At 43.8% G+C, this 16,271-nt stretch overlaps 1 protein-coding gene across 2 annotated transcripts; it reads left to right on the top strand.

Moving 5' to 3' along the window:
- The first annotated feature begins 526 nt into the window (after positions 1-526).
- On the top strand, positions 527-13,383 carry cfap53 (cilia and flagella associated protein 53). Of its 2 annotated transcripts, none has more exons than XM_032510498.1 (8): positions 527-738; positions 1,809-2,038; positions 2,508-2,681; positions 4,008-4,311; positions 6,133-6,351; positions 7,475-7,691; positions 10,460-10,561; positions 11,965-13,383. In XM_032510498.1, exons 1-7 carry the CDS (start codon positions 670-672, stop codon positions 10,510-10,512), a joined length of 1,266 nt encoding a protein of 421 aa, XP_032366389.1. In that variant the 5' UTR covers positions 527-669; the 3' UTR covers positions 10,513-10,561; positions 11,965-13,383. The 2 variants fall into 2 exon arrangements, with proteins under 2 accessions (XP_032366389.1, XP_032366390.1); XM_032510499.1 differs by having other exon boundaries at positions 6,169-6,351.
- Positions 13,384-16,271: the final 2,888 nt, after the last annotated feature.

A 16,271-nucleotide genomic window follows, 5' to 3' on the forward strand; every position in this document is an offset into this window, starting at 1 on the left:
TTAGAGTTTTCAGTTTTGGAGATTTTCTGTAAAATGTGTTTTTTGTCATGTTATTGTAAATTTTAATTGTGTGTGTGTGTGTGTGGTGTTCACGTGTGTGTGTGTGTGTGTGTGTATATATGTGTGTGTGTGTGTGTTCACGTGTGTGTGTGTGTACGCACGTATGTGTGTGTGTGTGTGTTTGCGTATGTGGGTTTGTATGAACGTGTGTGTGCGTGTGTCCGTGTGTGTATTGCACATCTGAACTCACCTTTGAGTTGTGTGTGTTTTTGTGTGAAACATTTGACCTACTTTTGATAACAATGGCCAATGAGCGGCGCTGTTGACCAATGAGCGCGCTGTTGACCAATGAGCGGCGCTGTTGACCAATGAGCGGCGCTGTTGACCAATGAGCGGCGCTGTTGGCCAATGAGCGGCGCTGTTGACCAATGAGCGGCGCTGTTGGCCAATGAGCGGCGCTGTTGGCCAATGAGCGGTGCTGTTGACCAATGAGCGGCGCCGTTGCCTCAGCGGTGTTTGCCATGGTAACGGGACGCCTGCCCTGTTGTGGGTGTGTGAAACGTAGAGAGACTGAGCGGTAACTCATCAGAACTTCATCAGAACTTCATCAGAACTTCATCAACAGCGGAGATAACTCGACGATACGTCCGACATCTTGAAGTTTACACAATGCTGCTGAGTCAGAGAAGAACAAGATGTCGGGAGCTCACGGGACCGACGCCTCATTCAGTCGCTGTGGTGAGACTAGACCGTTAATAACATCCAGTCTGTTAATAACATCCAGTCTGTGGTGAGACTAGACCGTTAATAACATCCAGTCTGTTAATAATATCCAGTCTGTTAATAACATCCAGTCTGTTAATAACATCCAGTCTGTTAATAACATCCAGTCTGTTAATAATATCCAGTCTGTTAATAACATCCAGTCTGTTAATAACATCCAGTCTGTTAATAATATCCAGTCTGTTAATAACATCCAGTCTGTTAATAATATCCAGTCTGTTAATAATATCCAGTCTGTTAATAACATCCAGTCTGTTAATAATATCCAGTCTGTTATAACATCCAGTCTGTTAATAATATCCAGTCTGTTTTATAATACCAGTCTGTTACATATCCAGTCTGTTAATAACATCCAGTCTGTTAATAACATCCGTCTGTTAATAATATCCAGTCTGTTAATAACATCCAGTCTGTAATAATATCCAGTCGGTTAATAACATCCAGTCTTGGGTGAGACCATAGACCGTTAATAACATCCAGTCTATGGGTGAGACATAGACCGTTAATAACATCCAGTCTGTGGGTGAGACACGGACACTCCCGTCGCCAACTTACAACTAGTTAACCAACGGTCCTAAACCTGCTTAACTAGCTAGACCATCTGAGTGTGTGTGTGTGTGTGGTCTGTACGTGTGCTCGTGTGTGCGTGGTGTGTGTGTGGGCGTGTTGTGTGTGTGTATGTGTCTGTACGTGTGCGTGTGTGTGTGTTGTGTGTGGTGTGTGGTGTGTGGTGAGTGTGTGTGTGTTGTGTATGTGTCTGTACTGTGCTCTGTGTGTGTGTGTGGTTGTGTGTGTGTGTCTGTGTGTGTGGTGTTTGTGTGTGTGTGTGTGTGTGTGTGTGTGTGTCTGTGTGGTGTGTGTGTGTGTGTGTTGTGTGTGTGTGTGTTGCGTGTGTGTGTGTGTTTGTGTATGTGTTCTTTACGTGTGCTCGTGTGTGTGTTGTTGTGTGTGGTGTGTCTGTGTGTGTGTGTGTGTGTGGTGTGTGTGTGTGTGTGTGTGTGTGTGTGTGATGTCTGTTCAAACAGAGAGCAAAGTTCCCGTCCCGGAGGCCGGCGGACCACCTGATCCTGGACAGACAGAAGCAGGACGTCGCCAGGGAGGAGGTCCAGAGCTTCGCCCGGCACCAGCAGAGCTCCGACAGGAAGACTACGTGGCTGCAGACGTCTGAGAGACGCTTCCTCAGAGGGACCATCGAGAGACAAGTCCGGGCCGCGCTGGACCAGCAGGAAGTCCACCTGGACCAGAGGAGGGACAGGTTCGTCTCTGGAGGGACACAAAATGTCAAATTATCTCTTATTCAAGATTCTTTTGTCATTTTAACTCTCCAGATAAAAACCGACTGCGTTTCACACATCCACCGTCAGGACATGGATCAGTGAAGACAGCAAGGACTCAACAAATAGAACATGAAGTAATACAGCCAGCGGAGCGGCGGCTAAGCCTCTTCTGGCTTTTTCTTACTTTATTACATAATTAGACATGTATATTTGACACATGTATTACACATCACAGTGTTTTAGGGACTCAGGAGCATCAGGCCCGATGTGTCTGAACAGGGACACACTGACGTTATGAAGTACTGGACGCATGTGACGCTACTTTGTTTTCTACTTTGATCTGATCTCCACCTGGCTGTCTGTCTCTCACCTGTCTCTCCCCCCCCGTCTCGGTCTGTCTGCCTGCCTCTGTCCCCCCCCCCCCCGCCCCCGTCTGTCTCTCTCCAGGCTGCGCGTGCTGCTGCAGGCGGAGGAGCAGCAGCTGCTGCAGGAGATGGAGGACAAGATGGAGACGTCGGTGGAGAGACAGGCGAAGATGAGACAACGAGCGAAAGCTCTGAGACAGCGGAGAGAGACGGAGAGACAGCGCATCGTCTCAGAGAAGATGGATCAGCTGTTCAGGTAAACACGCCCACTTCCTCCAGACTTTCACATTAAAAGCCTCACAGCCAGCAGCATCTGGACACAGGTCCACTTCCTCCAGACTTTCACATTAAAAGCCTTACAGCCTGCTCATTATCGATGCGTCCAGCAGCATCTGGACACAGGTCCACTTCCTCCAGACTTTCACATTAAAAGCCTTACAGCCTGCTCATTATCGATGCGTCCAGCAGCATCTGGACACAGGTCCACTTCCTCCAGACTTTCACATTAAAAGCCTTACAGCCTGCTCATTATCGATGCGTCCAGCAGCATCTGGACACAGGTCCACTTCCTCCAGACTTTCACATTAAAAGCCTTACAGCCCGCTCACTATCGATACGTCCAGCAGCATCTGGACCCAGTCTGAGTGGAAGGTAACTTCTGTAGACTCCCTAAACACACACTAGACCACCAGACCCCGTTGATGAGATCTTCCTGCACATTAAAAGAAAAGAAAAAAGTTGAACTATTTCAAGAAAAAAATCTAAATAATTCAAGATAAAAAAAATTTAATATTTCAAGAATAGAAAATCTAAATGTTTCAAGATTTCTTTTAAATATTTCAATATTAAATGTAAATGTTGAAATATTTTGAGAAAAAAGTCTTTATTTATATTTATGCGATATTTCACTTATAATACTTGTACTGCAGTAAGTTTTGGAAGCAGTGGAGTATTATCACAGTGTGTACCAGTATCTTTCCTGCAGTGAAGTATCTGAGTACTGTGTCCAGGGACCAGTGTGTCCTGTAATGAAGTATCTGAGTCCTGTGTCCAGGGACCAGTGTGTCCTGTAATGAAGTATCTGAGTCCTGTGTCCAGGCACCAGTGTGTCCTGCAGTGAAGTATCTGAGTCCTGTGTCCAGGGACCAGTGTGTCCTGTAGTGAAGTACCTGAGTCCTGTGTCCAGGGACCAGTGTGTCTTGTAGTGAAGTACCTGAGTCCTGTGTCCAGGGACCAGTGTGTCCTGTAGTGAAGTATCTGAGTCCTGTGTCCAGGGACCAGTGTGTCCTGTAGTGAAGTACCTGAGTCCTGTGTCCAGGGACCAGTGTGTCCTGTAGTGAAGTATCTGAGTCCTGTGTCCAGGGACCAGTGTGTCCTGTAGTGAAGTACCTGAGTCCTGTGTCCAGGGACCAGTGTGTCCTGCAGTGAAGTATCTAAGTCCTGTGTCCAGGGACCGGTGTGTCCTGCAGTGAAGTATCTGAGTCCTGTGTCCAGGGACCAGTGTGTCCTGTAGTGAAGTATCTGAGTCCTGTGTCCAGGGACCAGTGTGTCCTGCAGTGAAGTATCTAAGTCCTGTGTCCAGGGACCAGTGTGAGGAGCTGCGGGCGGTGCAGAGCCGGCGGAGGGAGCAGGAGGTGTGCGTGGAGCGGGAGGCCCAGGTGGAGACCCGGCTGCAGCAGCAGCAGCTCCAGCAGCAGGAGGATCAGCTGTTTGCCGAGCTGTGGGAGGCCGACCGGCGAGCCAAAGACCTGAAGGCAGCGCAGGACACGCAGCAGCGGCAGGACCGGAACCTGGAGACGCGGGACGCCATCAGGACCCAGATGGAGGCCGCGGAGCAGCAGAGACGGAGACACAAAGAGCTGAGAGAGGAGGAGGCCGCGCTCATGGTTGGTATTAATATCTACAAATATTCATATATATAATGTTGTGTATATATTATAATACATAGATATATATGAATATATATTACATATATACATATATATAGGGTATATATGTATATATATTATATATATACATATATATACATTATATATATATTATACATATTATATTTATATATATATATTACTGTGTATATATACTATATATGTATATATTATAATACTGTGTATATATACATATATACACAGTATATAATTTGATAACTATATCATATGTATATATCGGGGATCGATTTCAAACTTGGGCGATGGATCAGAGCGTGGAATACACGTATAAAGCAAAAACAGAGACTACGTAAAGCACGCCAGCACCCCCCCGCTGGCTAGTTTCTGCTCCCCCGCTCGCAACGATGTTAACGGCTACAACGCTAGATTTACGCGGGAAATCTACAGCAACACGCCAGCTGACCTACGAGCAGTTTGTGGCTCTACGCCAACATCCGGGCTGAGGACCGTGACAAGACACAATTCATGCAGGTCAAATGACGGGACTGAAGAAGTGTTCCAAGCAATGCTTCCAGATTCAAGGCTTGTACAGTCATTTACCTCTGGAAAGACAAGACCAATACGGGCTAAATTTGGATTGGCGCCATATTAAAAAAAGACCTCATCACAAAGTCCAGAAATGCGGTGCGTTTGTAATTATGTTCGACAGACACTGAACCAGACAACCAAAAGCAAACGCTGGACTTGCATGTGCGTGTTCGTTATAATTGGTAAGGACACTCTGCTGGGAAGGCTTGCTCAAGTGCAAAGTCACTTTTTTTTTATTATAGAATATGAATTGTTTTACAAGTATATTCACAAAAGCTCATGAGTAGACATCAAACTTGAACAAAAATGGTCACTTGGAGACCTGAAAACACACCTATAGATAGATACACACCACACACACATTCCCACACCGCAAAATACTCATACACACTGCTGTCTACTTTCTCTCCATGAGTCCCTCCACAAACTGCAACCCATCCATCTGAGTTCTCTCTCTCCTCTCCCCTTCTCTCTCTCTCTTCCTCTCTCTCTCCTCTCTCGCTCTCCTCTCTCTCTCTCACTCTCTCTCTCTCTCTCTCTCTCTCTGTGTCTGTTAGGCCAAATCATATAAGGTCTTTGCATTTTAAAAGCAGCTGGAATTGGCATTTAATTATTTTTTTTTTCAAAAGGAACAGTGTTTTTTTTTAATATTCATGTTATTTCACTTGATGTTATAACAATTTTTTCACGGGACCCAAATGTTCTGAAAATATGTATTAATATAAATTAGGACAGCAATTACATTTTTGTGTTATGCTTTTGCATTACACACATTAAGTCAATGTTCTTAAACTCAACAGATTATTGTCCTTTTTACCATACTGTTAATTTTGTGTTTACTTGGAAAGATTACTGTACTTTTCCAATTTGTTTTTCCATCATAAATTTGGTCTTAAATTTCATTTAGAATTGGTCTTAAAAAGTCTTAAAAAGTCTTAAATGTAACTTGTTAATACCTGTAGCCACCCTGTAACATGTCCCTGTCCTCCAGCAGCAGAGATGTTAACATGTCTCTGTCTCTCCTCCAGCAGCAGAGATGTTAACATGTCTCTGTCCTCCAGCAGCAGAGATGTTAACATGTCCCTGTCCTCCAGCAGCAGAGATGTTAACATGTCCCTGTCCTCCAGCAGCAGAGATGTTAACATGTCTCTGTCCTCCAGCAGCAGAGATGTTAACATGTCCCTGTCCTCCAGCAGCAGAGATGTTAACATGTCCCTGTGTGTCCCCCAGCTCCAGCAGCAGCAGATGCAGCAGCTGCAGCTGCAGCGTGAGCACCAGCTGAGCCTGCAGCAGCAGCAGCAGCGCCGCCGGCAGCTGGATCAGGGTCTACGGCTGAAGATGAAGCGTCTGGCCCGGGAGCAGCAGGACCAGCTGCAGCTGGACATGAGCATCCTGCAGACGCTGCTGCAGCAGGACACGGACCAGAGACAGGAAGCAGCTCACAGGAAGGTAAACACACCTGGACTTAATAGAGGTCTAGACCGCTCTATAATTTACAGATAGAGCAGGTCTAGACCTCTCTATAATTTACAGATAGAGCAGGTCTAGACCGCTCTATAATTTACAGATAGAGCAGGTCTAGACCGCTCTATAATTTTACAGATAGAGCAGGTCTAGACCTCTATAATTTTACAGATAGAGCAGGTCTAGACCTCTCTATAATTTACAGATAGAGCAGGTCTAGACCACTCTATAATTACAGATAGGCAGTCTAGACCACTCTATAATTTACAGATAGAGCAGTCTAGACCACTCTATAATGTACATATAGAGCAGGTCTAGACTCTCTATAATTTACAGGTAGAGCAGGTCTAGACCTCTCTATAATTTACAGATGAGCAGGTCTAGACCGCTCTATAATCTACAGATAGAGCCTGTCTAGACCACTCTATAATTTACAGATAGAGCAGGTCTAGACCCCTCTATATCTACAGATAGCACAGTCTAGACCCTCTATATTTACAGATAGAGCAGGTCTAGACCTCTCTATAAGTTACAGGTAGAGCAGGTCTAGACCGCTCTATAATTTACAGATAGAGCAGGTCTACCTCTATAATTTACAGATGAGCAGGTCTAGACCTCTCTATAATTACAGATAGAGCAGGTCTAGACCACTCTATTATTTACAGATAGAGCAGGTCTAGACCCCTCTATAAATCTACAGATAGAGCAGGTCTAGACCACTCTATAATTTACAGATGAGCAGTCTAGACCACTCTATAATTTACAGATAGAGCAGGTCTAGACCACTCTATAATCTACAGATAGAGCAGGTCTAGACCACTCTATAATTTACAGATAGAGCAGGTCTAGACCTCTCTATAATTTACAGATAGAGCAGGTCTAGACCTCTCTATAATTTACAGATAGAGCAGGTCTAGACCTCTATAATTTACAGATAGAGCAGGTCTAGACCTCTCTATAATCTACAGATAGAGCAGGTCTAGACCACACCCACGCACTGTGCTTTTCTACGATGTGACAAGAGGAAGTGATTGAAACGTGTGTGTGTGTGTGTGTGTGTGTGTGTGGTGTGTGTGTGTGTGTGTGTGTGTGTGTGTGTGTGGTGTAGATGGAGCTTCGCGAGGAGCAGCGGCGCTACCGCGAGTATTTATCAGCGGAGCTGGAGAAGCAGAAGAGGGAGGAGGCAGAGACGGAGCAGCTGATGGAGGAGAAACTGAAGGAGGTGTGGAGCAGACGGGCGGAGCAGAGCCGGCTGCAGAGAGAGGCCAGAAACAGGCTGATGGAGGAAGTGATGGAGGCTCGCAGGCTGCAGATACAACACAAACGTAAACAACTCCATACACTTCATTACGTTACCTTTTACTCCAACAGGAGTTGTCTCAGGACAGTTTACAGGTAGAGCAGGTCTAGACCACTCTATAATTTACAGGTAGAGCAGGTCTAGACCACTCTATAATTTACAGGTAGAGCAGGTCTAGACCACTCTATAATTTACAGATAGAGCAGGTCTAGACCTCTCTATAATTTACAGATAGAGCAGGTCTAGACCGCTCTATAATTTACAGATAGAGCAGGTCTAGACCACTCTATAATTTACAGATAGAGCAGGTCCAGACCGCTCTATAATTTACAGATAGAGCAGGTCTAGACCACTCTATAATTTACAGATAGAGCAGGTCTAGACCTCTCTATAATTTACAGATAGAGCAGGTCTAGACCTCTCTATAATTTACAGATAGAGCAGGTCTAGACCACTCTATAATTTACAGATAGAGCAGGTCTAGACTGCCCTATAATTTACAGATAGAGCAGGTCTAGACCTCTCTATAATTTACAGATAGAGCAGGTCTAGACCTCTCTATAATTTACAGATAGAGCAGGTCTAGACCTCTCTATAATTTACAGATAGAGCAGGTCTAGACCTCTCTATAATTTACAGATAGAGCAGGTCTAGACCCCTCTATAATTTACAGATAGAGCAGGTCTAGACCTCTCTATAATTTACAGATAGACCAGGTCTAGACCGCTCTATAATTTACAGATAGAGCAGGTCTAGACCTCTCTATAATTTACAGATAGAGCAGGTCTAGACTGCCCTATAATTTACAGATAGAGCAGGTCTAGACCTCTCTATAATTTACAGATAGAGCAGGTCTAGACCTCTCTATAATTTACAGATAGAGCAGGTCTAGACCTCTCTATAATTTACAGATAGAGCAGGTCTAGACTGCCCTATAATTTACAGATAGAGCAGGTCTAGACTGCCCTATAATTTACAGATAGAGCAGGTCTAGACTGCCCTATAATTTACAGATAGAGCAGGTCTAGACCACTCTATAATTTACAGATAGAGCAGGTCTAGACCTCTCTATAATTTACAGATAGAGCAGGTCTAGACCTCTCTATAATTTACAGATAGAGCAGGTCTAGACTGCCCTATAATTTACAGATAGAGCAGGTCTAGACCTCTCTATAATTTACAGATAGAGCAGGTCTAGACCTCTCTATAATTTACAGATAGAGCAGGTCTAGACCTCTCTATAATTTACAGATAGAGCAGGTCTAGACCTCTCTATAATTTACAGATAGAGCAGGTCTAGACTGCCCTATAATTTACAGATAGAGCAGGTCTAGACTGCCCTATAATTTACAGATAGAGCAGGTCTAGACCACTCTATAATTTACAGATAGAACAGGTCTAGACCACTCAATAAGAGAATTCTCCCAAAGAACAAGCATTTGGTGATGCAGTAGCGAGGAAAACGTCTTTATTAGAGTCAGAAACCTGGAGAACCAGACTGATGGTGGGAGGCCATCTGCTGCTGGTGGGGACACAGAGACACTGATACTGGAATACAGATACATAGATATACAGATATACAGATATACAGATATACAGATACTATATAGAGACACTGATACTGGAATACAGATATACAGATGTGTGGAAATTGCAGCAAGATGCAAGAGACGTTCTCACGTTGAGCACACGAAAAGCGTGGCTCGTTTATTCAAGAGGAGAAAACCATAGAATACAGAATAAGGACTGAGCCTAATGCCAACCTCATAACGTCCCACGTCATCACGCATTCACAACATTTAGAGGGGCCGTGTTCCCTGAACAGTTATCATTAACTGGGGTGACTCGAGGGTAGTATATTACATGTCTAATTGAATGTGTGTGGAACAGCACTTAGCAACAAGGTGCATTATGTATGTCACAGTCAATACAGATATACAGATATACAGATACTATGTAGAGACACTGGTACACTGAACAGACACACTGATGTGTGTGTGTGGTCTGGTGTGTGTGTGGTGTGTGTGTCTGTGTGTGTCTATGTGTGTCTGTGTGTGTGTGTATTGTGTCTGTGTGTGTGTGTGTGTGTGTGGCGTGCGTGCGTGTGTGTGTTGTGTGTGTGTGTGTGTGTTCCTGTGTGTGTCTGTCTGTGTGTTGTGTGTGTGTGTTTGTTGGTTTGTGTGTGGTGTGTGTCGGTGTGTGTTGGTGTTTGTGTTTTTGTGTGTGTGTGTGTTCCTGTGTGTGTTGTGTGTGTTGTGTGTGGTGTGTGTGTGGTGTCCTGTGTGTGTGTTGTGTGTGTGTGGTTGTGTGGTGTGTGTGTGTGTGTGTGTTCCTGTCTGTGTTCTGTCTGTGTGTGTGTGTGTGGTGTGTGTGTGTGTGTTCGGTGGTGTGTGTGTGTGTTGGTGTTTGTGTGTGTGTTCCGTGTGTGAGTGTGTGTGGTGTGTGTGTGTGTGTGTGTTCCTTGTGTGTGTGTGTGGTGTGTGTGTGTTGTGTGGGCGTGTGTGTGGTTCGTGTTTGTGTGGTGGTGTGTGTGTGTGGTGTGTGCGTGTGTGTGTGTTGTGGTGTGCGTGGTGTGTGTGTGTGGTGTGTGTGTGTGGGTTGTGTTTTGTGTTTGTGGGTGTGTTCCTGTGTGTGTGGTGTGGTGTGTGTGTTGTGTGTGTGGTGTGCGGTGTGTGTGGTGCGTGTGTGGGGTGGTGTTGTGTGGTGTGTGTGTGTGCGTGTGTGTGTGTGTGTGTGGTGTGTTGTGTTGTGTTCCTGTGTGTGTGTGTGTGTGGTGTGTGCGTGTGTGTGCAGTGGAGCGACACTGCAGAGTCAGGTGGAGTTGTCCAAAGAGAGAGACGATCTGAACAGAGCGGTGGAAGAGATGAAGGTGATGGAGGACGAGTAGAAAAGACGGTAAAGACCAGTTCATTCACCCCCCCCCCCCCCCCTCCCCCCGTCACCGTGCACACTCACATGCACGCTGACATTCTCACACTCATACACTCTCTATTCATCTTTTGGGGAAAGGAAATTGAAATTTCCAGCAGCTGTTTTCAGCAAGAAAACTACAGTATAGAGAGAAAAAAGAAAGACAGTAGGAAGATAATAATAATACTAATACTAATAATAATATTAATAATAATATTAATATTTACATATACTGTAACAGCACACGCTGTTTGGAGATCCAGAACAATGAATAGACTTAGATACTGCATCTTTAGATTAAAACCCTATGTGGATATTATTCAGGTTTTAGAAGACTTCAGAATCTGCGTCTCAGGGTTTTACTGCAGTTTGTGACAGTTTACGACCTCTCGCCTGTTTACGGCTTACAGTCTGCTCTGAGTGTTGCTATGGTTACTGTACACAAACCGACTAGCCGCCAGTTGGCAGGGCTGCAGAAAAGAGATTTTCAGAATAAGAGCAAATCCCAAAATATTATAATAATATAAGTACATTTAAACAACTCAATGTGAGTTGAGCACGAAGTAAGTGTGTGTCTGTGTGTCTCTTCTCTCTGTGTGTGTGTGTGTGGTGTGTTTGTGTGTTTCTCTGTGTGTGTGGGTGTGTGTCTCCTCTCTCTGTTGTGTGTGTGTGTGTGTGTTGTGTTGTCTCTGTGTGTGTGTGTGTGTGTGTGTGTGTTGTATATATCTGTGTGTGTGTGTGTGTGTGTTTGTTGTGTCTCTCTGTGTGTGTTTGTGTCTGTGTGTGGTGTGTGTGTGTGTCTCTCTCTGTGTGTGTGGTGTGTGTGTGTGTGTGTTGTGTCTCTCTGTGTGTGTTTGTTGTGGGTGTGTGTGTGTGTGTGTGTGTGTCTCTCTGTGTGTGTGTGTGTGTGTGTGTGTGTGGTGTGTGTGTGTTGTGGTCTGTGATGTGTGTGTGTGTGTCTCTGTGGTTTGTGTGTGTGTGTGTGGGTGTGTGTGTGTCCGTGTGTGTGTGGGTGGGTGTGTGTGTGTGGTGTGTGTGGTGTGTGTGTGTGTGTGTGTGTCGTGTGTTGGTGTGTCTCTTGTGTTGGTTGTGGTGTGTTGGGTGTGTGGTGGTGTCTGTGTGTGTGTGTGTGTGTGTATGTATCCGGTGTGTGTGTCTCTCTGTGTGTGTGTGTGTGTTGTGGTGGTGTGTTTTGTGTGTGTGGTGTGTGTGTATGTATCTCTGTGTGTGTATGTGTGTGTGTGGTGTGTGTGTGTTTGTGTGTGTGTGTGTGTGGTGTATGTATCTCGTGTGTCGTGTTGTGTGTGTGTGTGTGTGTGTTGTGTTTGTGTGTGTGTGTGGTGTGTGTATGTACTCTGTGTGTATGTGTGTGTGTGTGTGTCCTGCAGCCTGCAGCTTGCAGCAGAGTCCTACCGCTCCGACCTCCAGTCCCAGGTGAGACACCGTCTCTGCTCCAGCTCCAGCAGAGGGCCCAGGAGGGAGAGGGAGCACCAGCAGGGTCTGGTCCAGCAGCAGGAGTACCAGCGCAAGAAAGACCACTTCCTGTCCAGACCCGCGTCCCACACCCCCGGCACCGCCGTCCATCCGTTCAGACAGGCAGACAGGTCCAGGTCTGCCCCCAGACCCCCCACACACGAGGCTCCTTAAGACCTCTAAATCAGAGCTTTGACGGCCAATCAGAGGGCTTCATATAAAACATTAAAGAGCAGTTAATACAGTAATACTGATCTGAAATCCTTTAACTGTGTAGATCATGTACATATACACACTCCTTATACTTCTTAATTCATATTTCTACAGAGAGAGACCATGCTGTATGTCTATTTAAATTGTGACTGGTGTGCCGTCTTGTCCCGGAGGTTTCTGTCTCCAGGGACTTCCTGCTTAAATAAACAAAATAAACTGACCGTCTCCGTCCAAAACGCCACGGCAACGTCACGGACGCTACGTCATTTACACCGTCCGTGTTACAAGATGCTGCGTCAACACCAACGAACCGAGGGATAAACCCAACAACTCAACAACTCCATCGGTCCAGCTGCTGAATCAGAACAAATTCACTTAAACCTGATCATTTTGTGTCAGAGTGACCGGGACACTTTGGTTTTCTTTTTTTTTGAGAACGTCTTCATTAAGTTTCCAACACACCACAGAAGAAGACATTCAGTACAGAATGAAGCCTCTTAGCCCAAAACCACCACCAGACAACAGACAAGTAGTTATTAATAAATAAAATAAAAGCTGTTTTGCACACCGAGGCGTATTTAACTCGTGTAATATCTTCCCTTAAAAGGGACAGTTCTGGGTTTTAAGGCCTGAACTGGAACTTCTGACTGATTGAAGCGTTAGATGACAGAGAAGGGACACAGTTGTCTTTCATAAGGGTATTTGTCCTGCAGCAAGCATTGGTTTGCAGTGTTTTTATACTTGTTGTACTGTATAACGTGTACTATGGACCAGTGTCTGCAGTACAGCTTTGTTATTGGACCTCTGGGGGTAACAACAGGACCTCTGGTCTGGGTCTGGGTCTGGGTCTGGGTCTGGGTCTGGGTCTGCAGCAGCCGCTTCCACCTAGAAAGAAGAAAGTTAGTCACTTACACACTAAGCCAGGTGGAACCCTTAAATGTGTCAGAGACGCAGTACTTGTACCTGTAAAGCAGGTATTCTGACCTGGAGTAGTTAGGTAATTGTTTTCAAAGGGAGGAGGAAGACGTTGCATGAAGTGTTTTTATTGTGAAAGAGCCCTCGTCATCAGGAAGTGTTTTTATTGTGAAAGAGCCTTGGTCATCGCCGGTGTTGGTCTGCTGGTCTGGGGGTCTGGTCTGCTCCAGAACCGGGACGTTACACACACCAACACACCCTCCTGTTCCACTTCCTGCTACGGGGCACTACCTGCTGCAGACTCTCTGATTGGTCACTTATGAAATAAGAGTTTTACTTTAATCAATAAAATCCTTTTTAAATGAATATTTAATGTCAAACGACTGATTTCTCTAGCAGGGAGCGCTGTAATAAGCAGCGAGGGTCTGGACCCTCATTTAGGATTCCTAAACTGGGAAATCATTCAGAATGAGTACTGATGTTTCTGCAGTATTCAGTATGAGTACTGATGTTACTGCAGTATTCAGAATGAGTACTGATGTTTCTGCAGTATTCAGTATGAGTACTGATGTTTCTGTAGTATTCAGTATGAGTACTGATTTTTCTGTAGTATTCAGTATGAGTACTGCTGTTTCTGTCTGTATTCAGTATGAGTACTGATGTTTCTGCAGTATTCAGTATGAGTACTGAGGTTTCTGCGTATCGTAGTAGTACTGATGTTTCTGCCGTATTCAGTATGAGTACTGATGTTTCTGCAGTATTCAGTATGAGTACTGATGTTCTGTAGTATTCATATGAGTACTGATGTTCTGCAGTATTCAGTATGAGTACTGATGTTTCTGCAGTATTCAGAATGAGTACTGATGTTTCTGCAGTATTCAAATGAGTACTGATGTTTCGCAGTATTCAGTATGAGTACTGATTTTCTGCAGTATTCAGTATGAGTACTGATGTTTCTGCAGTATTCAGTATGAGTACTGATTTTCTGCAGTATTCATATGAGTACTGATGTTTCTGCAGTATTCAGTATGAGTACGGATGTTTCTGCAGTATTCAGTATGAGTACTGATGTTTCTGCAGTATTCAGTATAGTACTGATGTTTTGCGTATTCAGTATGAGTACTGATGTTTCTGCAGTATTCTTATGAGTACTGATTTTTCTGCGTATTCAGTATGATTACTGATGTTTCTCAGTATTCAGAATGATACTGATGTTTCTGCAGTATTCAGTATGATACTGACGTTTCTGCAGTATTCAGTATGAGTACTGATGTTTCGGCAGTATTCAGTATGAGTACTGATGTTACTGCAGTATTCAAATGAATACGTGTGATCTTTCTGCAGTATTCAGTATGAGTACTGATGTTTCTGCAGTATTCAGAATGAGTACTGATGTTTCTGCAGTATTCAGTATGAGTACTGATGTTTCTGCAGTATTCAGTATGAGTACTGATGTTACTGCAGTATTCAGAATGAGTACTGATGTTTCTGCAGTATTCAGTATGAGTACTGATGTTTCTGCAGTATTCAGTATGAGTACTGATGTTTCTGCAGTATTCAGTATGAGTACTGATGTTTCTGCAGTATTCAGTATGAGTACTGATGTTTCTGCAGTATTCAGTATGAGTACTGATGTTTCTGCAGTATTCAGAATGAGTACTGATGTTTCTGCAGTATTCAGCATGAGTACTGATGTTTCTGCAGTATTCAGTATGAGTACTGATGTTTCTGCAGTATTCAGAATGAGTACTGATGTTTCTGCAGTATTCAGAATGAGTACTGATGTTTCTGCAGTATTCAGTATGAGTACTGATGTTTCTGCAGTATTCAGTATGAGTACTGATGTTTCTGCAGTATTCAGAATGAGTACTGATTTTCTGCAGTATTCAGAATAGTACTGATGTTTTCTGCAGTATTCCGCTGAGTTCTGATGTCTGGCAGTATTCAGTATGAGTAACTGATGTTTCTGCAGTATTCAGTAGAGTACTGATGTTTCTGCAGTATTCAGTATGAGTACTGATGTTTCTGCAGTTTCAGTATGATATGATTTTCTGCAGTATTCAGTATGATACTGATGTTTCTGCATTATTCAGTATGAGTACTGATGTTTCTGCATATTCAGAATGAGTACTGATGTTTCTGCAGTATCTTCAGTAGTACTGATGTTTCTGCAGTATTCAGTATGAGTACTGATGTTTCTGCAGTATTCAGTATGATTACTGATGTTACTGCGTATTCAGAATGAGTACTGATGTTTCTGCAGTAGTCATATGAGTACTGATGTTTTCTGCGTATTCAGAATGAGTAACTGATGTTTCTGCAGTATTCATATGAGTACTGATGTTTCTGCAGTATTCAGTATGAGTACTGATGTTACTGCAGTATTCAGTATGAGTACTGATGTTTCTGCAGTATTCAGTATGAGTACTGATGTTTCTGCAGTATTCAGAATGAGTACTGATGTTTCTGCAGTATTCAGTATGAGTACTGATGTTTCTGCAGTATTCAGAATGAGTACTGATGTTTCTGCAGTATTCAGTATGAGTACTGATGTTTCTGCAGTATTCAGAATGAGTACTGATGTTTCTGCAGTATTCAGTATGAGTACTGATGTTTCTGCAGTATTCAGTATGAGTACTGATGTTTCTGCAGTATTCAGAATGAGTACTGATGTTTCTGCAGTATTCAGAATGATACTGATGTTTGTCTGCAGTATTCAGTATGAGTACGTGATTTTTTCTGCAGTATTCAGAATGAGTACTGATGTTTCTGCAGTATTCAGAATGAGTACTGATGTTTCTGTAGTATTCAGTATGAGTACTGATGTTTCTGGCAGTATTCAGTATGATTCTGTGTTTCTGCAGTATTCAGAATGATACTGATGTTTCTGCAGTATTCAGAATGAGTACTGGATGTTTCTGTAGTATTCAGTATGAGTACTGATGTTTCTGCAGTATTCAGTATGAGTACTGATGTTTCTGCAGTATTAGAATGAGTACTGATGTTTCTGCAGTATATTCAGAATGAGTACTGATGTTTCTGAGTATTCAGCATGAGTTCTGATGTTACTGCAGTATTCAGAATGAGTACTGAT

This window comes from Etheostoma spectabile, unplaced genomic scaffold (genome assembly GCF_008692095.1).
Source record: "Etheostoma spectabile isolate EspeVRDwgs_2016 unplaced genomic scaffold, UIUC_Espe_1.0 scaffold00569830, whole genome shotgun sequence".
NCBI classification, from domain to species: domain Eukaryota; kingdom Metazoa; phylum Chordata; class Actinopteri; order Perciformes; family Percidae; genus Etheostoma; species Etheostoma spectabile.

What these genes read in the sequence shown, in the direction of transcription:
- cfap53 (XM_032510498.1), top strand. Translation starts at nt 670, where the DNA reads ATGCTGCTGAGTCAGAGAAGAACAAGATGTCGGGAGCTCACGGGACCG. An exon ending in AAGATGGATCAGCTGTTCAG is followed by an intron (nt 2,682 to 4,007) that starts GTAAACACGCCC and finishes TCCTGTGTCCAG; the next exon opens with GGACCAGTGTGAGGAGCTGC. An exon ending in GCTGCAGATACAACACAAAC is followed by an intron (nt 7,692 to 10,459) that starts GTAAACAACTCC and finishes GTGTGTGTGCAG; the next exon opens with TGGAGCGACACTGCAGAGTC.